Raw genomic sequence first — 26,477 nt, forward strand, 5'->3', positions numbered from 1 at the left:
TATGAGTTTTGTATTTGAGGCTGTGACATGACTTCATTCGACGAAGCGTTCCACTGCTTTAAATAAATGAGCCTGCAGTGAAGAGCAGCTGGGCATTTCACTGAGACCGAGACGTCCTCGGCCCTGCGAGAAGCACACACTCACCGTGGAGAGGACTAACCACTTGGGAACACTGAAGAAGACATAAATCATGGAGATTACTGTTCAACAAATACATACGGTGCTTATCCCCAGTTTTCCACGGCACGTTTTACTGCGGTACTTACTGGTGCTACTATTTTTCCTGTCTGTCCGACTTGCATGTCATTGGGAACATAGCCAGCATCAACAGCAGCGCGGGAAGCACCAACTAAGAGGGAAAAACAGTTGTCATTTTTCTCAAGCTCTGTGATCCAGCCAGTTGGGACATTCACTGAGAACTGTAAACAAAGCCACTGACACAGGACAGCTGGAGATTTATACAGAACTTTACAGTTTTTTTTTTTTTTTTTTTTAATTCCCCACCACTAATTGAGAATTCTAAGTACTGGTGCATTTCATACACAAATCTTCACAAAATGCTATTTTACCCATGAATTTCAGGTTTAAAATGTGGCTTAACTCCTCTGCTTGCTTTACCAAAAAAGGCACTCATAAGTTTCCACGACAATCTGTTTAGGATGTTATTACGTGATGCTCTTTACACAGTAACCCACAACTTCTGAAGAAACGTGCTGGAATTTCATCACTTTTTGGGACTAACTACATATGACACAAGATAAAGGTTTAACCGATATTTGCTGTCAAATAAATAAACAAAAATTTTATTTTCTATTTGCCTTCCACAAGAACCCTAACCTTGGAGTTAAAATAGTCCCTTCCCCAGCAGGAGCCAGCAATGAGCCTCTGGCCTCTTCACCACCAGCCAGAGAGGGCAAGAAGCGGCCACAGACAGGACGACTCGCTCCAGTTGGCTAAGTGCATCCTGCCCTTTCTTCACGTCAGTCCCAAGAAGCCCCACAGTCGTGGCGGCGCTGTGCTGTAGTAGGTTAAACATTCACCTGCAGGGCTGGTGTCCCAGATGGGAGCCAGTTCAAGTTCCGGCTGCCCCACTTCTGATCTAGCTCTCTGCTATGGCCTGGGAAACCAGTGGAAGATGGCCCAATTCCTTGGGTCCCTGCACCCACGTGTGAGTCCTAAAAGAAGCTCCTGGCTCCTGGCTTCGGAACGGCACAGCTCAGGCCGTTGCGGACATCTGGGGAATGAACCAGCGGATGAAAGATCTCTGTCTCTCTCTCTCTCTCTCTCTGCCTCTCCTTCTCTCTCTGTGTAACTCTGAATTTCAGATAAATAATTTTTTAAAAAAAGTATTTGTCACATTTGTTATTGTTTTCCATTTTTCACTCTTTCTGTTTTTTTCTGGTTTTAATTGAGCATTTTATGATTACATTTTTTCTTTTTTAAAAAATATTTATTTTATTTATTTGAAAGAGCCAAAGAGAGAGGTAAAGACAGAGAGAGAGGTCTTCCACCCGCTAGTTCACTCCCCAGATGGCCGCAACAGCTGGAGTTGCGCCAAACCGAAGCAAGAGCCAGGTGCTTCTTCCGGGTCTCCCACGTGGGCGCAGGGACCCAAGCACTTGGGCCATCTTCCACTGCTTTCCCAGGCCATAGCAGAGAGCTGCATCAGAAGAGGAGCAGCCAGGACTAAATCCAGCACCCATATGGGATGCCGGCACGTCAGGCCAGGCCATTAACTCGCTGCACCACATAACAGCTGTACATTTTTTAGTGGCTGTCCAAGAATTTGCAGTATGCATTTACAAGTAATCCACTTCTGCTTTCCAGTAGCAGAGTATCACTTCACAGGGGGGACAAATACCACATAATAACCAAATAATCCCACTTCCCACCTCCTCTTCCTTGTCACCTTTGCTGTCGTTCATTTAACTGATACATAAGCACAAGGACACATATGAATATATGCTAACTGAATACAGAGTGGCTGTTAACATTTTGAGCAGATTGTTATATATTAGTCAAATAAAAGGAAAAATTAAAGTTTTACAACTCCTTCATTTCTCTTTTTCCTGCTTTATATACACCATTTCCTTCCCTTGCAATTTCTTTGAAAAAACTTAACAAATTCCTTCAATTTTTGTTTAAGAAAGTCTTTATTTCACCCCCTTTTTTTTAGAAAGCTTTTATTTAATAAATACAAATTTCATGGGTACAGCTTTTGGAATACAGCGGTTTTTTCCCCCACACCCGCCCTCCCACCCCAACTCCTGTCTTACCTCCTACTTCCTCTCCTATCCTCATCCTTCATTAAGATTCATTTTTAATTATCTTTAAATACAGAAGATCAACTCTATACTAAGTAAAGATTTCAACAGTTTGCACCCACACGGAAACACAAAGTATAAAGTACTGTTTGAAGACAAGTTTTACCGTTAATTCGCATAGTACAACTCATTAAGGACAGAGGTCCTCCATGGGGAGCAAGCGCACAGTGACTCCTGTTGTTGATTTAACAACTGACACTCTTATTTATGATGTCCATAATCACCCGAGGCTCTTGTCCTGAGTTGCCAGGCTATGGAAGCCTCTTGAGTCCATAAACTCCGACCTTATTTAGACAAGGTCATAGTCCAAGTGGAAGGTCTCTCCTCCCTTCAGAGAAAGGTACCTCCTCCTTTGATGGCCCCTTCTTTCCACCGAGATCTCACTCACAGAGATCTTTCACGTAGGCCATTTTTTGCCACAGTGTCTTGGCTCTCCATGCCTGACACGCTCTCATGGGCTTTTTAGCTAGATCTGAATGCCTTAAGGGTTGATTTTGAGGCCAGAGTGCTGTTTAGGGCGTTTGTCATTCTATGAGTCTGCTGTGTGGCCTGCTTCCCATGTTGGATCATTCTATCTATTGCTATTAGCAGACACTTAGCCTTAATTATGTGATCCCTTTGACACTTATTCCTATCTTTATGATCAGTTATGCACTTAAACTGATCCCTTGAACTAGTACGACGGCATTAGTACCTGCCAACTTAATGGGATTTAGAGTCCCATAGCAAGTTTTTAGCTTTACCCTTAGGGGTAAGTCCGTGGGAACATGGGCCCAATTGTATATCTCCTCCCTCTCTTATTCTCTTATTTCTTACAGAGATCAATTTTCAGTTGGACTTAAACACCTAAGAATAATTCTGTATTAACTAAAGAGTTCAATCAATGGCATTAAGTAGAAAAAGAAAATACTAAAAAGAATAAAATAGTAAGCTGTTCCTCGACAGTCAGGACAAGGGCTGATCAAGTCATTGCTTCTCATAGTGTCAGTTTCTCTTCTACAGGTTTCCTTTTAGGTGCTCAGTTAGTCGTCACAGATCAGGGAGAACATACGATATTTGTCCCTTTGGGACTAGCTTACTTCACTCATATGATGCTTTCCAGATTCCTCCATTTTGCTGCAAATGACTGGATTTCATTTTTTATCACTATGTAGTATTCCATAGAGTACATATCCTATAATTTGTTTATCCAATCTTCAGTTGACAGGCATTATTTAGGTTGAGTCCATTTCTTAGCTATTGCAATAAACATTGAGGTGAAGATAGCTCCTTTATTTGCCGATTTAATTTCCCTTGGGTAAATTCCAAGGAGTGGGATGCCTAGGTCATATGGTAGGGTTATATTCAGATTTCTGAGGTATCTCCAAACTGATTTCCATAGTGGCTTTACCAGTTTACATTCCCACCAATAGTGCATTAGTGTACCTTTTTTCGCACATCCTCAACAGCATTTGTTGTTTTTTGATTTCTGTATCAAAGCCATTCTAACAGGGTGAGGTGAAACCTCAATGTGGGTTTTTTTTTTCTTTCTTTTTTTTTTTTTTTTTTTTTTTTGACAGGCAGAGTGGACAGTGAGAGAGATTGAGACAGAAAGGTCTTCCTTTGCCATTGGTTCATCCTCCAATGGCCGCCGCGGCTGGCACGCTACAGCTGGCGCACTGCGCTGATCTGATGGCAGAGCCAGGTACTTATCCTGGTCTCCCATAGGGTGCAGGGCCCAAGTACTTGGGCCATCCTCCACTGCCCTCCCGGGCCACAGCAGAGAACTGGCCTGGAAGAGGGGCAACCGGGACAGAATCCAGCGCCCCGACCGGGACTAGAACCCAGTGTGCCGGCGCTGCAAGGCGGAGGATTAGCCTAGTGAGCCATGGTGCCGGCCCCTCAATGTGGTTTTGATTTGCATTTCCCTGAGGGCTAGTGACCCTGAACATTTTTTCATGTGTCTGTTGGCCATTTGGATTTCCTCTTTTGAAAAATGTCTGTTTAAGTCCTAGGTCCACCTCTTAAGTAGATTTTTTTGTTGTTGTTGTGGAGTTTCTTAATCTCTTTGTAGATTCTGGCTATTAATCCGTTATCAGTTGAATAGTTTGCAAATAGTTTCTCCCATTCTGTCAGTTGCCTCTTCACTTTCCTGACTGCTTCTTTCGCCATACAGAAACTTCTCAATTTGATGTAATCCCAGTTGTTAATTATGGATTTGGCTACCTGTGCCTCTGGGGTCTTTTCCAAGAAGTCTTTGCCTGTGCCAGTATCTTGCAGGGTTTCTCCAACGTTCTCCAATAATTTCAAGGTGTTAGGTCATAGATTTTGATCTTTAATCCATGTTGCATGGATTTTTCTGTAAGGTGTGAGGTAGGGGGTCTTGCTTCATACTTCTGCATGTGGAAATCCAATTTCCCCAGCACCAGTTTTTCTTTTTTTTTTTTTAAAAAAAGACTTATTTATTTATTTGAAATTCACAGTTACACTGAGAAAAGAGGCAGAGAGAGAGGTCTTTCATCTGCTGGTTCACTCTCCAATTGGCCACAATGGCAGGAGCTGTGCAGATCCTAAGCCAGGAGCCAGCAGCCTCTTCTGAGTCTCCCACACAGATGCAGGGGCCCAAGGACTCGGGACATCTTCCATTGCTTTCCCAGGCCATAGCAGAGAGCTGGATCGGAAGTGGAGCAGCCAGGACTTGAACCTGTGCCCATGTGGGATGCCAGCACTGCAGGCGGCGGCTTTACCCACTACACCACAGCACTAGCCCCACCATTTGTTGAATAGATTGTCATTGCTTCAGCAATTGGGTTTAGCTCCTTGATCAAATATTAAGTTGGTTGCAGATGTTTGGATTGATTTCTGGTGTTTCTATCCTGTTCCATTGGTCTATCCATCTGTTTTTGTACCAGAACCAGGCTGTTTTGATTATAACTGCCCAGTCTTGAGATCTGGTATTGTGATGCCTCCGGGTTTGTTTTTGTTGTATAGATTGCTTTAGCTATTTGAGGTCTCCTGTGCCTCCATGTTAATTTCAGCATCATTTTTTCTAGATCTGAGAAGAATGTCTTTGGTATTTTGATTGGTGTCGCACTGAATTTGTAAATTGCTTTTGGAAGAATGGACATTTTTATGATATTGATTGTTCCAATCCATGAACATGGAAGATTTTTCCATTTTTTTTGTATCTTCTTCTATTTCTTTCTTTAATGTTTTGCGATTCTCATTGTAGAGATCTTTGACAACCTTGGTTAAGTTTATTCCATGGTATTTAATTATTTTTTATAGCTATTATGAATGGGATGGATCTTAGAAGTTCTTTCTCAGCCATTGCATTGTCTGTGTATACAAAGGCTGTTGATTTTTGTGCATTTACTTTACATCCTGCTACTTTACCAAACTCTTCCATGAGTTCTGATACTCTCCTTGTGGAGTTTTTTGGATCCCTTATATAAAGAATCATATCATCCGCAAAAAGGGATAGTTGGACTTCTTCTTTCCCAATTTGTATCCCTTTGATTTTTTTCTTGCCTAATGGCACTGGCTAAAACTTCCAGGAATACACTGAATAGCAATGGTGAGAGTGGGCATCCCTGTCTCGTGCCAGATCTCAGTGGAAATGCTTCCAACTTTTACCCATTCAATATGATGCTGGCCATGAGTTTGTCATAAATTGCCTTGATTATGTTGAGGAATGTTCCTTCTATACCCAATTTGCTTAGCGTTTTCATCATGAAAGGGTGTTGTATTTTTATCAAATGCTTTCTTTGCATCTATTGAGATAATCATATGGTTTTTGTTCAGCAGTTTATTGATGTGGTATATCACATTGATTGATTTGTGATTGTTGAACCATCCCTGCATACCAAGGATAAATCCCACCTGGTCTGGGTGGATGATCTTTCTGATGTGTTGTTGCATTCTATTGGCCAGAATTTTATTGAGGATTTTTGCATCTATGTTCATCAGGGAAATTGGTCTATAATTCTCTTTCTTTGTTGCATCTTTTTCGGGTTTAGGAATTAAGGTGATGCTGGCTTTGTAAAAAGAATTTGGGAGGATTCCCTCTCTTTCAGTTGTTTTGAATAACATAAGAAGAACTGGAGTTAGTTCTTTAAATGTCTGGTAGGATTCAGCAGTGAAGCCATCCGGTCCTGGGCTTTTCTTTGTTGGGAGGGCATTTATTACTGATTCAATTTCTGTCTTGGTTATAAGTCTGTTTAGGTTTTCCATGTCTTAATGGCTCAATTTAGGTAGGCTGAGTGTGTCCAGGAATCTATCCATTTCTTTTAGATTTCCCAGTTTGTTTGCATACAACTCTTTGTAGTAATTTCTGATGATTCTTTTTATTTTTGTGGTGTTTGTTGTTACATTTCCTTTTTCAGCTCTAATTTTATTGATTTGGGTCTTCTCTCTCCTTTTTTGGTTAGTTGGGCCAAAGGTGTGTCAATTTTGTTTATTTTTTCAAAACCCCAGCTCTTCGTTTTGCTGATCTTCTATAATGTTTTTTAATTCAATTTTGCTGATTTCTTCTATAATTTTAATTATTTCTTTTCTCCTATTAAGTTTGGGTTTGGTCTGCTGTTGTTTTTCTAGATCCATGAGATGCATTGATAGCTCATTTATTTGTTGCCTTTCCAATTTCTTGATGTTAACACCTACTGCTATAAACTTTCCTGTTAACACTGCTTTTGCTGTATCCCATAAGTTTTGATATGTTCTGCTGTCATCTTCATTTGTCTCCAGAAAGTTTTTGATTTCTCGTTTGATTTTTTTGATGACCCCCTGTTCATTCAGGAGCATGTTGTTCAGTCTCCATGTGTTTGCACAGGCTTCAGAGATTCCAGCTTTATTCCATTCTGGTCTGGTCTGAGAAAACACATAGCATGATTTCAATTTTTTTTAATTTGCTGAGACTTGCTCTATGGCCTAGTATGTGGTCAATCCTAGAGAAAGTTCCATGCACTGCTAGGAAGAATGTGTATTCTGCAACCATAGGATGAAAAGTTCTACAGATATCTGTTAGGTCCATTTGGTCTACAGTGTCAATTAAATCTGCTGTTTCCTTGTGGATTTTCTGTCTGGTTGATCTGTCCATTGCTGAAGATGGAGTACTGAAGTTCCCCTAATACTACTGTATTGGGTCTAATTCTCCCTTTAAATCCCTTATCATTTCTTTTAAATGGCCAGGTGCCCTGCAATTAGGTGCATATAAATTTATAATAGTTCCATCTTCCTGTTGAATTGATCCCTTAACCATTATATAGTGCCCTTCTTTGTCTAACAGTTTTTTTTTGTTTCTGTTGGCATTGAATATCTTTTTCCATCCTTTCACTTTCATTCTGCATGCATCTTTGTTGGTGAGATGTGTTTTTTGTAGGCAGCAAAGAGATGGGTTTTGTTTTTTCATCCATTCAGCCAGTCTGTGTGTTTTAACTGGAGAGTTGAGGCCATTTACATTCAAGGTGACTTCATATTGATGATTGTGTTTCTGTGTACAACACATCCTTAAGCATCTTTTGCAGGACTGGACACCACTCTCACTTTTACAGAGTAATTTCTCAGGGTGAAGAGTTCGAGGTTGGTGGATTTTTTCTAACACTTCAGACATCTTCTCCACTCCCTGGTGCCTCCATGGTTTCTGAAGACAAGTCAAATATCATTATCACACAAACTCTCCTATACAGGTGAGGCGTTTCTTCCTCTGGCTTCTTTCAATAATTTTCTTTTCACCTTTGATTTTCTGTACTTTGAAAATCATATGCATAGGTGTGCTTTTTCTGGCACTTTTCCTATTTGGCGTTCTCTGAGCTTCTTGGGTCTGGTATTTGGGATCTAACATTAATCTGGAGAGATTCTCACCCGTGACAGCTTCAAATGTTGTTTCTGTTCCTTTCTTTCTCCTCCTCCCGCTTTTCTCATTACACATACGTTGTGCTTTTTGTAGCTGTACTCCAGTTACATATTTCGCATGCTTTCCCCTTGCTTTCCAGTTATGGAGGCTTCTACTGAGATACCCTTGAGCTCAGAGTCTTTCCTCAACTGTACACAGTCTACAAATAAATCACGAAAGGCATTCTTCTGTCACCATGTTTTTTATCTCTAGGATTTTTTTTCAGTCTTAGGATTTCTCTCTCTGCTTAGATTGCCCATCTGTTCTTGTACACTATCTACTTTGTTCATTAGAGCCTCAGCATATTAATTAAATTTCCAGTCTGGAGTATTTCAGGCATGGAAAGCCAAGACACTCTGGCAAAAAGATCTCTGTGAGTGAGATCCCAGTGGAAAGAACAGGTCTTCAAAGAGGGAGGTGCCTTTCTCTGAAGGGAGGAGAGAACCTCCACTTTGACTATGACCGTGTCTAAACAAGATAAGAGTCGGAGAACTCAGGGGGCTTCCATAGCCTTGGAAACTCATAACTGGTGCATAGGGAGATTACTGATGCCATAAACAGGAGTGTCAATTTGTGAAGTCAACGGCAGGAGTCACTGTGCACTTACTCCTCATGTAGGATCTCTGTCCTTAACGTGCTGTACACTGAGGCTTAATGCTATAACGAGTACCCAAACAGTATATTTCACTTTGTGTTTCTATGGGGGTGCAAACGATTGAAATCTTTACTTAATGTACACTAAACTGATCTTCTGTAAAAAAAAAAAAAAAAAAATTATCAATTCCCAACTTGACTCTCACTGGGATTAAACATGACAATAGGTCTGATCTGATTTCATCATCATTTAAAAAAAATCATCTATTATTTTTCACTTTATGTTTCTGTGTGGGAGCAAACTGTTGAAATACTTACTTAAGGTATGCTAGGCTGATCTTCTGTATATTAAGATAATCGAAAATGAATCTTGACGTGAATGGGGGGGAGAGAGAGTGGGAAGGGGGGGGTTGTGGGAGGGAGGGACGGTATGGGGGGGGAAGCCATTGTAACACATGAGTCGTACTTTGGAAATTTATATTCATTAAATAAAAGATAAAAAAAAAAAATAAAGTCCTTAGGAAAATATCTGTTTTTATAACTGAACGTTTGCTAATATATAAATACCATACATAGATAAGATAGAAGTGGTATAAGTTTTCTTTTAAAAAAATTTAGAAAACACCCATTTCTAAATTTATGAAAGAAATAAAAATTTTCCTTGGGTACAAAAAAAAAAAAATAAATAAATAAATAAATAAATTTCCAGTCTGGTAATTCCAACCACGGCTGGCTCTGAGGCTTGATATGCTTTCTACCTTGTAGAAGACGTCTTGTAAATTTTCCTGATAACCAGACATGCCACACTGGATAAGAGGAAGCGCTGTAGCTGAGCTGTGGTGACAAGGCGGTGAGGTGTGGAAGACTGGACGTGTCCTGTGTCCTCTGGTTTGGTGTTGGTCTTTCACTGAGATTGGATTCGGAACCTTTCCCATGCTCCTCAGTTCCTCGTTCCCCCATACGTGGACAGGACAGCCAGAATGGGCTGGAGAAGGGTATTTCCCTTCTCACACGCAGAAGGATACAGGGGGCTGGGATTGGACAGACCCTTCTCCCGCATCAGGCAGCTCTGATAACACTCAGCAGGTAAGGCTCCGGTTAAATACAGACAGATCCTGAATTAAGATGGTTCAACTTGCAATTTTTCAATTTTATGATGTGCAAAAGTTATACACATTCAGTAGAAACCATACTCCAAGTTCTGAACGTTGGTCTCTTCTCAGGCTGGTGATATGTCATGGTACATTCTCTTGCAACACTGGGCAGCGGCAGCAGCCACAGCTCCCAGTTAACTGTGCAATCATGAGGACCAACAAAGCATGCTCTCTACAGGGTATTGTGTTGCTAACCTATGATGATCAGTAGATTAGGTATATTAAACCCATTTTTAATTTTTATTTGAGAGACAGAGACAGAGTTCTCACCTGCCGGTTCACTCCCTAAATGATCTGGGTTGCACCAGACCAAAGAAGGAGCTGGGAATACAATCCAGGTCTCCCATGTGGGTGGCAAGAACCCAATCACTAGTCTTCACTGTTTCCCCCAGAGTCTACATTAGCAGGAAGCTGGAGTCAGGAACCAGAGTCAGGACTCAAACCCAGGAACTCGGATATGTGATGTGGGCATCTTAATCAGTATCTTACCAGGGTGGGGAAACTTTTTTCTGCCAAGTGCCATTTGGATACTTATAACACCATTCATGGGCCATTCAAAATTATTAACTTAAAAATTAGTCTGATGTAGATTTATTGAATTTTGAGTCCCACCTGTGGTTGCCTTGGCAGGGCCTTATACAGCCCATAGGCCTGACATTCCCTACCCCTGCACTAGGCTAAACAAACACCCCCAGATCATTTCTGACTAGGATATCTTCAGTCACAGTGGTTTGCTGGGATGTGACCTACCCTACGTCAAGGAGCATCTGCAGATGCCCCTGGAGGCAGATACTGCCAGGAAGAGCAGGATGCTCTGAGGATTAACAGCCCCCACCCACGGGAGGAACAGGGGATTTCCCTCCAGTTTTCACTGCAAGGACTTCTTAGAGCTCCTGAAGGTAAACCTCACAGAAGTGTGGGGTCTCCCACCAAAGGGTTCACCTGCAGTGTTTGGCACTGAGGCTATACAACTCTACCCTGGTTCAGGTTTCCCTCCAGGAATCTGGGTTCCTGTAGAGGCTGCTGCGTTGGGGGTCCTGCTCTGCTGAGCTGTGACTCTCAGTCTCTCCCATCCTGGAGACGGTGGTTTGCCAGGAGCCCTCACGTCTCTTCTGGATCTAGGAAGAGTTGTTGATTTTTCAGTTTTCTATTTGTTGTTAAGACAGAATGACAATTTCCAGGCTTCTTATATGGCAGATCAAAAGCCTAAAGTCCTACATTCTAGTCTCCTCTTAATTTGGAAATATTCCAGCACCCTGGCTTCCCAGTTCCTTGAACAACTCCCTTCCAATGATCTTGTCCTCCACCCCACCTTGGCCACATCCACGGCTATGGCCCAGACCTCTCCATTACCAATGTCCCTTGGTAATCCCCACTCCCACTGTCTGTCTCATGTCTTCTTTCCAGCTGCCTCCCTTTGTTCCCAGCTCCAACAACGCTCTGAACCCACTGGGCCCTAAAATTCTAGTCACTGTCCCCCTCTGCCTACGTGTCCTCTTCTCCCTTTACACACCTTCAATTCTATACTCAATTACTCTAGCCACTCCTCTGCTTATGCCTTCAATTTCCTTGCCTCTCCCTACATCATCACCCTCACTTGGAATGGAACAATTAGGCAGTCTCTCCACTGCTCCCCACCTCTGCTCGTGTAGTTCAGCATGACTGGAGAAAAACACTCCGGCACTCAGTCGTGGTAACAGGGCTCGACTTTAAGTAAACAGACCTTGATGCTTTCTGGCAGTCATACTAAATTCCCCAGGTCCTTTTATTACCTGACTCTTTCCAGAACTATAATCTCTACCTTTTTTTCTCGCATCAAACTTCCTGAACCTCTTGAACACCCTTGCTCTCAGCTGCTGGCTTCACTTTCTATTCACTGAAAAACTGAAACAATCATGTGCTCCACCTACATCACCTGCCTCCCCCTTGCAGCTCTGTCCACCTTCTCTCTGCCCACTCAAGGACACTGTTCCAGGGGCTGGCATTAAACTACTGCCTGCAATGCTGGCATCCCATATGGGTGCAGGTTCTAGTCCTGGCTGTTCCACTTCTGATACAACTCCTTGCTACTGAGTCTGGGAAAGCAGTGAAAGATGGCCCAAATGTTTGGGCCTCTACACTCGTGTGGGAGACCTGGATGGAGTTCCTGGTTCCTGCCGCCATTTGAAGAGCAAACCAGTAGATGAAGATCTCTCTCCCTCCCTCCCTCCCTCCCTCTTCTCTATCTCTCTCCCTCTCTCTGTCTCTCTCCCCTTGTAACTGTGCCTTTCAAATAAAATATTTTAAAAGGACACTGCTCTAGCAATTCCCCTTTCTCTCCAATGACTGGGTTCTCCCTCTGCACCTGAGCACTCCCATCCGGAGACACACAAGACACATTACTATCTGATCCCACGCCCCCTCTAGCTACTCCATTTCCCTGTTCCCTCTGGGGTGGGTACTGTGGCACAGCAGATTAAGCCGCCCATTGGGATACCTGCTTCCCATATCAGAGTGCTGGATGGGTCCCAGCTATTCTGCTTCTGATCCAGCTTCCCGCCAAGGGGCCTGGGAAAGGCAGCAGATGATAGCCCAAGAGCTTGGATCCCTGCTATCCATGTGAGACACCTGGATGGAGTTCCAGGCTTCTGGCTTCAGCCTGGCCCCAGCTGTTATGGGCATCTGGGGAATGAACCAGTGGATGGAAGGTCAGTCTCTCTCTCAATACCTATCTCTCAGGGCCAGTGCTGTGGCACAGTAGGCTAAGCTTCCACCTGCAGCGCCGGCATCCCATATGGGCGCCGGTTTGAGTCCCAGCTGCTCCATTTCTGATCCAGCTCTCTGCGATGGCCTGGGAAAGCAGTGGAAGATGGCCCAAGTGCTTGGGCCCCTGCACCTGGCTTTGGATCAGCCCAGCTCTGGCCATTGCGGCCATTTGGGGAGCAGCACACAAAAGACAACACACAACGTGCTGCTCAGTGTCTTCTCATAAAGTGAACGCAGCCGGATAACCGCGACCCAGGCCACTCCTCTAAACCACTCAGGCTTCTCCTCGTCTCTCCAGAGAAGCTGCTCATAAAGTCCCCAGTGACCTCCGGGTGGCTGAAAACAGGGGTCACTCTTCAGTCCTCATCTCGACCTCTCAGCAGAGTTGATCCCTCTTTCTCTCAGTGAAACTCTTTACTTAGGTTCCAAACCACAGTCTCTTTCAGGCTTCCCTGCCGGACTCACCACTCCTTTTTTGGCCTTCCTTCTCCTCTTCTCATTTTACAGTGTCTATGATTTAATCCCAGGAACTCTTTCATCTTTACTCACTGCCACTGGTGATCCCATCCAGTCCCGTGGCTTCAAATTCCATCTAAGTACAACTGAGTCCCACGTTTATATCTCGAGTCCCAACTTCTCCAATTAACTGTGCATGCCTATACCACCTGCCTAACTGACAGCACACTGTGGGGCAACCCCAGACCCCTCGTAACAGCTCCTGACCTCCCCTGGAAACTCTTCCACTTGAGGTCCTCTCCGTCTTGGCTCAGATGCCAAGATGAATTTTTTTTTTCTCACAATTCAAATCCATCTGTCAGAAAATCCTGATAGGATTTGGGTGTCATGGTACATCAGGTTAAGACACCACCTATAATGGCAATAGCCCACGTTGGAGCCCCAGTTTGAGCTCTGGGTGCTCCACTTCTGATCCAGCTCCCTGCTAACATGCCTGGGAAAACAGCAGAAGATGGTCCAAGTGCCTGGACCCCCTGCAGCCCAACTGGGAGACCTGGATGGAGTTTTAGGCTCCTGGCTTTGGCCTGGCCCAGCCCTGGCCATTGCAGCCATAGACAGAGTGAGTAGATAGAATTGTTTCCCTGTGTGTCTCTCCTTTTCTGTCACTCAACTCTTCAAATAAATAAAATAAAGCTTGAGAAAACCCTGATGGCTCTTTTGAATATCTTTGAATACATGCCAAACTGGCCATTTCTCCCCACATCTACTGGCACAATCCTGGGACAAACTACCAAATCTCTCCCCTGGATGGTTGAAGTAGACTCCTAAGTGATCTCCCTTTACTGCACTTACTCCCCTACACTTTATTTTCAAAACCTTTTAAAATGTGTTACAGGGGCCGACACTGTGGTATAGTTCATTAAGCCTCTGCCTGTGGCGCCAGCATCCCATATGGGCATGGGTTCAAGTCCTGGCTGCTCTACTTCCGATCCAGCTCTCTGCTGTGGCCTGGGAAAGCAGCAGAAGATGGCCCAGTGCTTGGGCCCCTGCACCCATGCGGGAGACCCAGAGAAGCTCCTGGCTCCTGGCTCCTGATCGGTGCAGCTCCAGCCTTTGGAGTCTTTTGGGGAGTGAACCAGAGGATGGAAGACCTCCCTCTCTGCCTCTTCCTCTGTCTGTAACTCTGCCTCTCAAAAAATAAATATTAAAAAAAAAAAAAAAAAAAAGAGTAGGTTCCCCTGCACATTTAAAAAAAAAAAGTGCTAGAGTACAGCACTCTTCTGGCCAAACCCTCCAGTGGTTCCCCATCCCATTCAGGAGAAGCAATCTCCTTGCCAAGGCCCCTGAGGCCCTGGGTGAACTGGTCCCACCACCTCCCCCCTTCTTTCTGCTTCCCCTGTTGCACCTTCCGCTCCCCCACTGGTCTCCTTGCTACTCTCAGTACTCCGCTGGCTCCTCTGAGACTCCCCCTCAGCTCTCCACTCGTCCAGGCCTACTCAACCATGGCAGTCTGCCCCGTCTACACTCCTCTGGTCTTCCTCTACCTGTTCCCTTAGTCTCCAGAGCACACAAGGGCACTTCAAAAAGTTCATGGAAAACAGAAATAAAAGATAAGTATTTTTATGCAAAAACATTTTGAAATCTATGCATAGTTTTTCCATAATATATATTTAAAAGAACTTTTTGAAGACCTCTCATAATGTATGACTTCAAACTTTTTATATCAAAATAAACTTATCTTAATTCTATTGTCCACTAACTTTGTGAGGCACCTTCATATCATCTACTAATTTATTATGTTTAGTGTCTATGGTAAAAAAAAAAATAACCCTTCCAAAGTATATTCACTTAATAACCCCAAAAGCTGTGCACAGTAACTATGTGGCAGCAGACATGATGTAAGACGATGATCCTGGGAGAAGGAGCTTATCCTGAATTATCGAGGTGGACCCTGAATGCCATTCCATGCATCCTTCCCAGAGGGATGCAGAAGGAGACTTGATACAGAGAGAGAGAGAAGGTGAAGTGACAACAGAGACAGAGACTGAAGCATGCAGCCACAAGCCCAGGAAGACTGGGGCAGTCAGCAAGCTGGGAGAGGACACCAGCAGATGACCTCTCCTGGAGAAAGCAACATCCAGGGTCAGCATTTTGACTTCAACCCACTTCTGTCCTCCAGAACTGTCAGAAATTAACTCTCTGCTGGTTTTTTTCTAAAAGATTTCTTTATTTATTTGAAAGTGAGAGTTACGGGGGGCAGGGAGAGAAAGGAGAGAGCAAGAGTGAACGAGCGAGAGAGAGAGACAGAGCGAGAGAGAGAGACAGAGAGAGAGAGAGAGACAGAGAGATCTTCCATCTTCCATCTTCCATCTGGTTCACTCCCCAAATGCCCACAACAGACAGGGACGAAGCCAGTGGGGTCTCCCGTGTGGATGACAGGCTCCAAGCACTTGGGCCATCTTCTACTGCCTTCCCAGGATCATTAGCAGGGAGCTGGATCAGAAGCGGAGCAGCCAGGACTCAAAACGGCACTAATATTGGATGCTGCCTTCGCAGGTGGGGGATTAACCTACTGTACCACATCGCTGTTCCCCCCTCTGATGTTTTAAGTTGTCAAGCTTGTGATGGTTTATTAGAGCAGCCAAAGAAAACAAATACAGGATCTATCTCATCCCAATAGAAGCGTACTTTCTACAAGGGCATGGATTTTTTGCTAATTTTGTTGACTGCTATCTTCTCAGCACCTAAAACAGTGTCTGCCATATGACAGACACATGATAACTATTTGTCCAATGAAAGAATAAAACAAACATTATCAAGAAACACTATGTGATTATAAAGAGTAAACATGTATCTATTCAGGTCAAACAATTACTATTTCTATCGGTATACATATTACATAGCATAAAAGCATGGGAAAACCCTAGAACTTATATGAGTTCACAAAACTCCTAAAAGGAGAGAAAGAGCACCTTTTTGTAAAAAGATATAGTCACATGTAGTTGTATAATTCAAACTAAATATTTGATTTTTCTAACACACACACACAAATCACTCCATTCTCAGAGTAACTTTTAATAACAGCTTCCATGTTTCTATAAATGGTTAACTACATCTTTAAAATAATTTTAAATATACTTCTATCTGTATGAAAAATGTATACTAGACTACCGAGAAAGAGAAAGCTAGCATAGCCCTGAATCTGAATATGCTAGTTGACTGGTAATAGTTCATTATTTTTTAAAAGAAAAAAAAAAATCCTAAGATTCAGCAAGCGTAAAAGTGCCACATAAATATTAAGGAAAGTACTAGGACAGCCTATCCTCCCTAAATGCTTGACCATTTACTTGGAGCCTATGGAAACTGTTTCATAGAGAAAACCGAGGACCACAGAAATCAACATACTCTATAGCCTCAGTGACTCATACCAGGGTACTTCAAAGTTTGTGGAATAATGGAATTTAAAACATAGGTTTACTCTGGTGCAAAATAAAAACTGAAATCCATGCGCAGTGTTTTTATAATATGTACTTTCCATACACTTTTTGAAGACCTCGCACGCATAAATGAAAAATAAAGAAAGGGCATCCTGACAACAAGGAAGCATCTCCGTTCTCAGAAAAGTGACTTTACCTGCAGCATGCAGTTCATCTGCCAGGTCATACAGCAACTTGAAGTTCTCTCCACTCTTCAAACCCCGACCTCGTTTTAAAACGGAAGACACAAAACACGTTCAGTAAATACACTCCCTCTACAAAACTTTCACCTTTCTGTACACCTGAGTGAATTTTCATGCTACATAACTAAGCATGCCACCTCCTATGATACTCCTCTACTTCTCCTACAAAGCATTCAACACTACTACAATTAATTAACTAGTTAACCAGTGGTATGACCTTTAATAACAATTTTTCCCACTAGAACAAAAACCTTTTGATTGCAGGATCTATATCTATCTAGGTCACTGCCGTATCTGTGGTATTGAGCAAAAGTCTACATGCAGTAAACAGTGTCTAGGTCAGGTCTGTGGGTGGCAGCTGTCTCACGACACTTTAAACTCATCCACAGCCATTTCATTTTTGTTTTCTCAGCACTTGCAACAGGCCTGTCATGGATATGGATATCCATTCTGTGTAAGTATAAGGAAAAAACAAGACATATCTTTTCAAGCTTAATTATTTTGATGTTTAATTTAGAAACATTTTTAAATCATAGTGTCTATTTTCCAAAAAGACAGCAGGCCATAAAAAGTCTTTTTAGTTGTTGTTGTTTTGTTTTCTGGATAAGGAGCATGATATATAAAAAAACAAGCGCATCTTGGGCAATATTAACTGGTCTACATTAGATCTGAAGAAACTTCGAGGAGCTATCCAGAGACCTGGATAACGCTGGAAGTCTCAGATTGTAGAACGAAGGATGGCAATGACACACAGGAGGCCCAGGCTCCCCACCTCCTTCCCTCACTCGGAAGCCTTCCACACTCATGGAATGACACGAAGTCCCTCAGTAAGACACAGACACCCGGGGCAGAGCTGTGGCGGGAGCTTTGTGCCATGCTCCCCCTGCTGCCAGTGACACAGACCTGCGCCAGAAAGCCAAAGGCTGTGTCATGTTCATCACTGCGTCTTCCTAACCAGGAAAATCGGGACAATACTTGCAACTTACTGACTTTTTACATGTGGAAAACAAACAAACAAACAAACAAACACCTGTGCCCCTGTAAGATAAATACTTTAAAAAAAGAAACGTACTGTAAGCCTCACACTGTTTAAAATTAATATTGCACTTACCACCAGAGACCACTACTTTGGCACCAGTTAGCTCTGGTCGATCACTTTTGGTTAGTTTCTGTTCGAGCCACTCCGATATTCCCACTGGGGAAGTACTTGAAGCTGCACACAGTGACACATACAATCAAAGTCTGTGGTTTCAAGTTCTATCAAGATAATTATTTTTAAGTAAGTCCGTAATTCCATGAACTTTAAGTTTGTTAATTACTGTGAACTTTCTGTGCTCTGAATCCCATTTTCTCTCATCAGAGAGACTTCAGGCAACTATTCCAGCCTTTGCCACACGGGCTGTGTGACTTTATAGAAGTCATTTAATTCTATAAGCCCGTGTGTAAAAGCTAAAATATACTCTGTTGGCTTCAAATAAAATGCTATGTAGACTGGAGTATGATTAACACCTTCTATACATTTACTATTATCACATTCCTTTATTATATAAAATTGCCCAAGTAACAGGAAACAATGACAATAGAATAATAAATCCTAACATCAATATAACAGATGAGTCTTAACATATCACCTCCCTTCCACTCCCTTCAAAGCAACCATCCTACCAAGATGACGTGAAAAAGACATACATTTTGTATAAGCTTTGCATTATCATTTAGATTGTACTTTCAAGTACTCTACATTAAGACGTTTAACTAAAGGTCATCTTTTATTCTAAATCTAATACAATCTATGAAGACAAAAACATAAGCAATCAAAAACCTGGGCGGGAGTCAGGGGGGCGCTGTGGCATAGCAGATTCCTCTGCCGCCTGTGACACCAGTTCAATGCAACTGGAAAAGCAGCAGAAGAAGGCCCAAGTGCTTGGGCCTCTGCTGTGCACATGGGAGAACCAGATGGGAGTTCTTGGCTCCTGGCTTCAGCCTGACACAGCCCTGGCCATTGAAGCCAGATGGGGAGTAAACCAGCAGATGGAAGGTCTCTATCTCTCCCTCTATCACTCTTTCAAAATAAATAAATAAATAAATAAATCTTAGCAACACACACACACACTCCAGGGGTGAGCATTTGCCCTGGTGGTTAAGATACCCACCACATCCTATTTTAGCATGTCTCGGTTCAAGTGCTGACTTTTTTATTTTTCCTAAAGATATTTTATTTATTTGAAAGTCAGACTTAGAGAGACAGAGAGAGAGTGTGTGTATATTCCACCCACTGGTTCACTTCACAACTGGCCAGAACAGCCAGAGTGGAGCAGGCCAAAGCCAGGAGCTTTATCCAGGTCTCTCACATGGGTGGCAGGGGCCCACGCACTTATGCATCTTCCAGTGCCTTTTCCCAAGCATTAGCAGGGAGCTGGATGGGAAGAGGAGCAGCTGGGACATCAATCAGTGCCCGTATGCGATGCCTGCATTCAGGTAGCGACTTTACCAGCTATGCGACAACACCAGCCCCCTGACTCCACTTCTGATTCCAGCTTCCTGATAATGAGCACCCTGAGAGGCAGCCAGTGATAGCTCAAGTGGTTGGATCCTGCCACTCACACGGGAGACTTGGACTGAGTGACTGCTCCCGGCATTTGACTGGCCCAGCCAAAGCTGCTGCAGGCATCTGAGGAATAAACCAGCAGATAGGAGGGCTCTCGGTCTCTCTGCCTCTCAAATAAATAAACACAAAATAAAAATTAAGAAAAAATAAAAACAACCACCACCAACTCTCCAGATGCACTCACCATTTTCTGAACTGGCACTGCCTCCACTTGTCGCCGCAGCTTCAAAAGACGTTCCCCGGACAGAGAACACCTTCACTTTCTCATCACACTTCACCGTACACAAAGCATTTCCTGAAACACACAATTGCTAAACAGCTTCAGCAAACGGCAACAAAATAAGCGTTCCTTTGAGGCTCAGAATTTACTTCACAAAGACAAGGCAAGGAATATCTACTCTGTTATTTACTGGGAAAGCAGAAACAGAAGAAGAAGTAAGCGATCAGTGAATATCTGTATAAGCCTGCGAGTCTTTAAAAACAGGATAGGCACTGACCCGCCCAGAGACAAGACTGGAACAGGCAGCACACCGAGAAGGAGGGGCATTCTCCCCAACAGGAACAGGAACAGAGCTTCCTCTCCAAAATCAATTCCATCAGGAACCCAAACCCATGAGCTACGACGACTTAATTAAGAGTAGCTACCATACAGGTTAGATAGAGAGTATATGCGAAAACATAATAGGACATAAAGAACGAGTCCGGATGCATCACAAGTTTAAGGGATTTGAGGCGTTTGTCGTGAAGCAGCAGTCCCATTAAGAGCAGCCTCAGCAATGACCCAACGTCTCCCCTTAAACAGAATGGAAGATGAAAGGCCTGATTTGGGAACATCAAGCTTTAATCAGGAAGCACAGAGTCCACTGCCTTTTCCAACCCCACTAGAAACCAGTATGCTTAGCAAAAGATCAGTCAACTCAACAGACATGCAAATGAATTTATTAATGCATATGGAAATCAAGTAAGAGAACTGAAGACTAAAATTGTTATAAAAAAAAGTGTGCCTTTCCAGGTGCCCCTTATAAAATATACTGAATCGTGAATCTAATTTTTATTGACCGCTGGAAAAGCTTCACTCTGCAAACTGAGTGAGCAGCAGGAAGCACTGTGTCCGGCTTCCCCAGAGGGACAGCCACGTCACAGTCCAGCCCAGCCCGGGCTAGGACTGCGCTCTGGAACCTTCAAGAAGGTCTACTCAGAGCAACTGCATGGTTCTCTTGAAAAGCCTGTCTTCAAAATTAATTTCTGCTCCGTACTGAAAGGTAACGAGTTGGGAACTATCTTCCCTGGGTACTCACCTGCGTAAATGGTCCTCACAAACGTGTCGGGGGACTTGATGGCAATGATGTCAGAAATTGGGGCAACATCAAGTTTGGCCGCTACTCTGGGTAAAAGGTTCTAAAAGCAAAACAAGCAGTGAGTTACACACATCCATACTAATGGACAGCTATAAACCACCAGCTGTGACATCCTCTAAACGCATAGTCCGCAGAAAATTTAATTCAAGTATTTCATATTTCACGTGTATCTTTGGACACACTACACCTTCAAGCACAGCTTTTTGGATAGCCTTTGAGACTGAGTGGGTGCCTACCATTACTCTAATTATGTTAAGAGTTTTCAGTTTTATAGTAATAAGCCACCTTAATTCAATACATTGAACTATGAAATATGACATCTGCTTTAACAAGCATTAATTACCAAGTGTGAGAGTTATGGATGCTGAATTTAGATAAGAAAAAATTTAAACAAGTAATAAAATTCTCAGGTACTATAAAGGACTAGACTTGTATGTATTTGTTTAATGTATAGGAAAGAAACAATTTTAAGCAGACATTTCACCTTTTGCTGAAATTGATGTTGCATAAGAAAGATCAAGATCAAGGGCAAGCATTTGGTGCAGCGGTTAAGACGCTGCTTGGGACTCCCACATTCCTTATCAGATTCAAGTCCCAGCTCAGCTCCTGGTTCCAGCTTTCTGTTAACATGCACCCTGGGAAGCAGTGTGATAGCTCTGATACTCGGGTCTCTGCCACCCCTTGGGAGAACTTGCATGAGTTCCTGGCTTCTGGCTTCAGCCTGGATCAGCTTTAGCCTGGTCCATGACCAGCTGTCGCAGGCATTTGGGGAATAAACCAGTGGATGAGATGAGATCAATATCTGTATCTGTCTCTGTCTCTCTGCCTTTCAAATAAAATAATTTTTAAAAAAGATAAAAACTAACCTGAAAAACAGCCTGTGTGGTAGATATAAAAATGGCACCAAAAAATGCTTATGTGTTTACTTATATATGCAAACAACATCTCTAGAATAGATCCGCATGTTAACGCCTTTCTCACTCAAAGGGATCCACCCAGCCTCAGCTATACTGTCTTACAAAGGGGAAGACAAGGCATAAGGATGTAGTTCTGTGGCTCTTGGCTCTGGAACAGCAAAGTCAGGGAGTGAACACATCTGTGCCCTCCGGACTGCACGGAACTGTAACCAAAAGGGTGAAGTGTTACTCTGTATCGCACAAATGGATAAGCTGAATGCTACAGTACCTCCTATGCAGAGCCTGACTCCCTAGCACCTCCTGAAGGTGGTTAGTGACACTGGCCCGAGGAGCACACTCTCCAGTTCCTCTCTCCTCTCCACCCTCACACCCTCTCTGTTCTGAGAATTCCACCAATGTCGTCTGATAATCACTCCTTGATTCTGCATCCTCCCAGAAGCAGGTACAATTACATTATAATAATTAGCATTTTGTTTTAAAAGAATTTGTTAATACACATAAGTTAAGTGTTAATACACAAAAGGTCTATTTTTCTGGGTCTGGTCTCTTATCTGAATGTCCTGAGACAGAAATCCATCTCTTTAAAAAGATACACAGGGTTGGAGCTGGCATTGTAACACAGAGAGTTAAGCCACTGTATGCAATGCCAGCATCCCATATGGGTGCTGCTACTCATCCTATATGAGTCTTAGCTGCACCACTTCCAATCCAGGTCTCTGCTAATGCACCTGGGAAAGCAAAAGAAAATGACCCAAGTCCATAGGGTCCTGCACCCACATAGAAAACTCGGATGGTGTTTCAGGCTCCTGGCTTTGGCCTGGCCCAGCCCCAGTCTTTAAGCCCATTTAGGGAGTCAATCAGCAGACGGAAGATCTCTTTACCTCTCCTACTCTCAGTAACTCTGCCATTAAAATAAGTAAATAAATAAATCTTAAAATAAATAAAATTTATGGGGCTGACGCTGTGGCATAGGTTAAGCCTCCACCTGCAGCGCCGGCACCCCAAGCAGCCAGACTCTGGCCTTTCTAAATATCATCAACACAGCATTGCTGCAAGCCACCACTTGAGACCCCAGCATCCTATATTTGAGTGCAATTTGAGTCCCAGCTACTACGCTTCCGATCCAGCTTCTTGTTAATGAACCTGGGAAGGTAGCCAACCATGATCCAAGGACTTGGGCCCCTGTAACACATTTGAGACCCTGGCTCCTGGCATTGGCCTGACCCAACCTTAACTGTTGCAGCCATTTGGAGATTGAACCAGTGATGGAAAATTTCTGTCTTCCCTCTCTCTCTGATACTTTGCCTTTCAAATAAATAAATAAATCTTCCTGGGGCTGGCACTGTGGCATAGCAGGTAATGGTGCCGCCTGTGACCCTGGAATTACATATCGGTGTCAGTTTGCGTCCTGGCTGCTCTACTTTCTATCCAGCTCCGTGTTAATGGCCTGGGAAAAGCAGCAGAAGATGGCCCAAGTGTTAGGCTGCTGCTACCCAAGTGGGCGACCCAGATGAAGCTCCTAGCTTCAGCCTGGCCCCGTCTTGTCCGTTGCGGCCATCTGGGGAGCAAACCAGTAGGTGAAAGATTTCTCTGTCCTTCCCTCTCTCTCTGCAACTGACTTTCAAAATAATCAAATGAATAATTTTTAAAAAACAAACCAATAAATAATTATCATTAGCCACCCAAATAAACCATTTCTTAAAGGTTACAAACATATTCATTCTCTCTCTCTCTTTCACACAGACACAGAATCTAACACTATTTATTAAACAAAAATAATTTTGAAATAGTGGCCTACAGAACATTTTCTCCAAGGCAATATCTGAAAGCCTAGAACGGGCATGACAAAATCTTGAAAGAACAAAGAGTTCTATCTCTTTGACAAAATTTGAAAATCTGGAAATGGCATTTTTAACAGAAATTATGATAAAAATCTTCAAAGACTATCACATTAATTCAAATAAATCTGGACGGGCTATCAAAACAAAGTCTGTGGTGCGTCTCTGGCGCAGTGAAACCTAACCCTTCCGGGGACTGACATCAGACTCGCGTTCCCAGCCTTCTCACCTTTCCGAAGGCAGATGCTCCGGCACAGATGTGTGTGTAATTGAACTGCTTCTGCGTTGCCAGAATCAGTGGCGTCAGCTCCTCTGAGGACGAAACACAGGATGAAGCCTGCTTCAGACCATGTCCACACACACGCACTCAGGCATGATCCAGACACCACATCCTGCCCGCCGCTAACCTCACCTGGGAGGAGGCCTTTGTACGCATCATGCTGTGCCACCAGCACTTTCGTGACACCTTCCACTTTACAGAGATCTTGAGCCACCTGTGATTAAAAGATAAGTTCCTAACTGTACGCATAAGAAATATGCAAAAAGAGGGACCATTACAAATACCAACAGAGCACAAAATCTTAGTGTCCAACTATGAAAATCATTTTTATTAGCGAAAGAACAACCTACCAAGGAATTTTTAATTCTGCAACAAAGAAAATCTTACATCAACTGATTTTAGTACCTATGGACTTTACATAGCGCTACTAAAAAAGATTTTAACAAAAATTTCTGCCTTGGAAAAAAAAAAACAGTGCTAACCGATCAACAAAAGTGGGTACGGCTGTTTACTCAAATTCAGTTGTGGACTGTGTTCTTTCCCTTTGATTCAATGCAAGGTAAGTTTATCACTTCAGAAATGGCGAAAATGAGTTCTCTGTCTCCCAACAACACGCCTAGGACATTTCAGACTTAGGTTTTCCTGGAGGGAAAGAGCAGACTTAACCATCCTGTACTCTACCGCGCTTTATTTGACAACAACAATTTCCGCTGATATTAAAATTTTTAACTCTGAGCAAGACAGAAAACCTAACGCTCGTAAACGACCCCTGTCAAGTACAGAGTCCTGCCCACAAACATACGAGGAACTTCACAAGCCCACAGAGGGCCAGGCTTGGGCACAGCAGTTAAGATGCCTCCATGCTGGAGTGCCTGGCTCAAGTCCTGGCTCTGCTTCTGATTCCAGCTTCCTGCTGAAGTGCTTCCTGGGAGGCAGCAGGTATGGTGTGAGCACTTGTCCTGCCACCCAGGTGGGAAACATGGGTTGAAATCTGAGATACCATCTTCCTTCCACCTGGCCCAGCCCTGGCCGCTGAGGAGTGAACTATGCCCTCTCTGTCCCGGTCTTGCTCTCTGTCTCTGCCTTTCAAATAAAATGAGGAAATAAATAAATAAATAAATAAATAAAGCTCATGGGAAATGAAATTAAAAGATGTTTATTTTGGTGCAAAAAATTTTGAAGTCCATGCGTATGAGGAATCTTCAAAGAGTTTTTAAAAAACTATGCAAGTGTTTCAAAAATGTTTTTTTGCAACAGAATGAACTTATCTTTCGACTCTACTATTCCATGAATTTTTTGATATACCCTCATATATGTATCTATGACAAAGCAAAATATTTCCCATTTTAATTCCTCGCTTTCCTTGTTTGGAATCAGGATGAGGAACTGAGAGAGCTTTCTGACGCCTCAGCCTCTGTACACAGAACGCCACTAATACAGCACGACCAGTTTCTCTTTCAGCAATCCCATCAGTCATATTATTGCCTTCTGTCTCCCTGTTCACCTCAGGCTGATTCACCGAGGAGTGGGCATGAAAGGCCATGCCTCCTGCCCCTCTCCATGAACTGCAAAGTGGCAGCCATTCTCACCGAAGATGGACACAGTGTGGGTCGGGGCTCAGAGGCCCTTTATTATGGCTACATCTGTACTTAGCTTCTCTAACTCGAGCAGAATTTCCAACTAAGAAACACAGTTCACTCCCAAGTAGCTGTATAGCAGCGCAGGATACAAAAACGTACAGAATTTTTCCAATCTCAACATTTTTTAACTGGCAAAAACTTCCAGCATTATACAGAAGAATCACTTGCTGTTTATGATAAATGGCTAAAGAAACAGTGGGAAACTGAAATTGCTTGTATCACAAACATCTTTATACAGGTTCTGGTCGCTTTAAGATTAGAATATGACATAACAAGATTATAACTAAGCAGATTTCAAATATTTCAAAGTGATAGGATAATTATTTAACATCATAGCAAAACAAATCCAAAATCTGTATATATCTGAAAATGAAGCAACCGTGAAAAGATAGCTTAGTCATACCATCACACATCATGCCTAACATCAACTACATAACATTCAACAGTTGTTAACAGAAACGATGCAAACAAATCCACATAACTAACCCTAAACCTGCTGCAAGGACACCTTCTTTTAAAATGCAAATTTCACAGAAGGAATTACAGAAGCAACTCTGACCCTGGGAACCTATGTACCACAGGCTCTGCACCTTAGTTTAATGAACATTCTCTCCACATACAATCCCTCCATGAAGTCCAAGGCCACAGCCACACAGTGGGCAACTCCCTTCTGCAGTGAGAGGGAACGGTGGCTCAAGCTCAGTAAGCTAACTGAAGTGTTCATCTATACCACAGCCGGGGATGCAGACCCTGCGCCTTCCAGGGGTTACAGCACCTCTGGGGGGATGCAGACCCTGTGCCTTCCAGGGGTCACAGCACCTCCGGGGGGATGCAGACCCTGCACCTTCCAGGGGTCACAGCACCTCTGGGGGGATGCAGACCCTGCACCTTCCAGGGGTCACAGCACCTCCAGGGGGATGCAGACCCTGCACCTTCCAGGGGTCACAGCACCTCTGGGGGGATGCAGACCCTGTGCCTTCCAGGGGTTACAGCACCTCTGGGGGGATGCAGA

The 26,477-nt window shown here is 43.3% G+C and overlaps 1 protein-coding gene across 2 annotated transcripts in view; it reads right to left on the bottom strand.

Moving 5' to 3' along the window:
- Positions 1–26,477, bottom strand: part of ETFA (electron transfer flavoprotein subunit alpha) — a 94,098-nt gene that overhangs the window by 45,918 nt on the left and 21,703 nt on the right. Inside the window, exons 3-9 of one of the 2 annotated variants that reach the window (XM_002721596.6) lie at positions 23,958–24,039; positions 23,775–23,857; positions 20,731–20,830; positions 19,617–19,727; positions 17,936–18,037; positions 16,779–16,847; positions 267–349 (exon numbers count right to left, since the gene is read on the bottom strand). In XM_002721596.6, the coding sequence (XP_002721642.1) occupies positions 267–349; positions 16,779–16,847; positions 17,936–18,037; positions 19,617–19,727; positions 20,731–20,830; positions 23,775–23,857; positions 23,958–24,039 (630 nt within the window). The remainder of the gene's footprint in view (positions 1–266; positions 350–16,778; positions 16,848–17,935; positions 18,038–19,616; positions 19,728–20,730; positions 20,831–23,774; positions 23,858–23,957; positions 24,040–26,477) is intronic. The other variant, XR_001792266.4, reaches the window with a different exon arrangement.

This window comes from Oryctolagus cuniculus, chromosome 12 (genome assembly GCF_051225735.1).
Source record: "Oryctolagus cuniculus isolate XC-2025 breed Fujian yellow rabbit chromosome 12, ASM5122573v1, whole genome shotgun sequence".
Lineage (NCBI taxonomy): Eukaryota > Metazoa > Chordata > Mammalia > Lagomorpha > Leporidae > Oryctolagus > Oryctolagus cuniculus.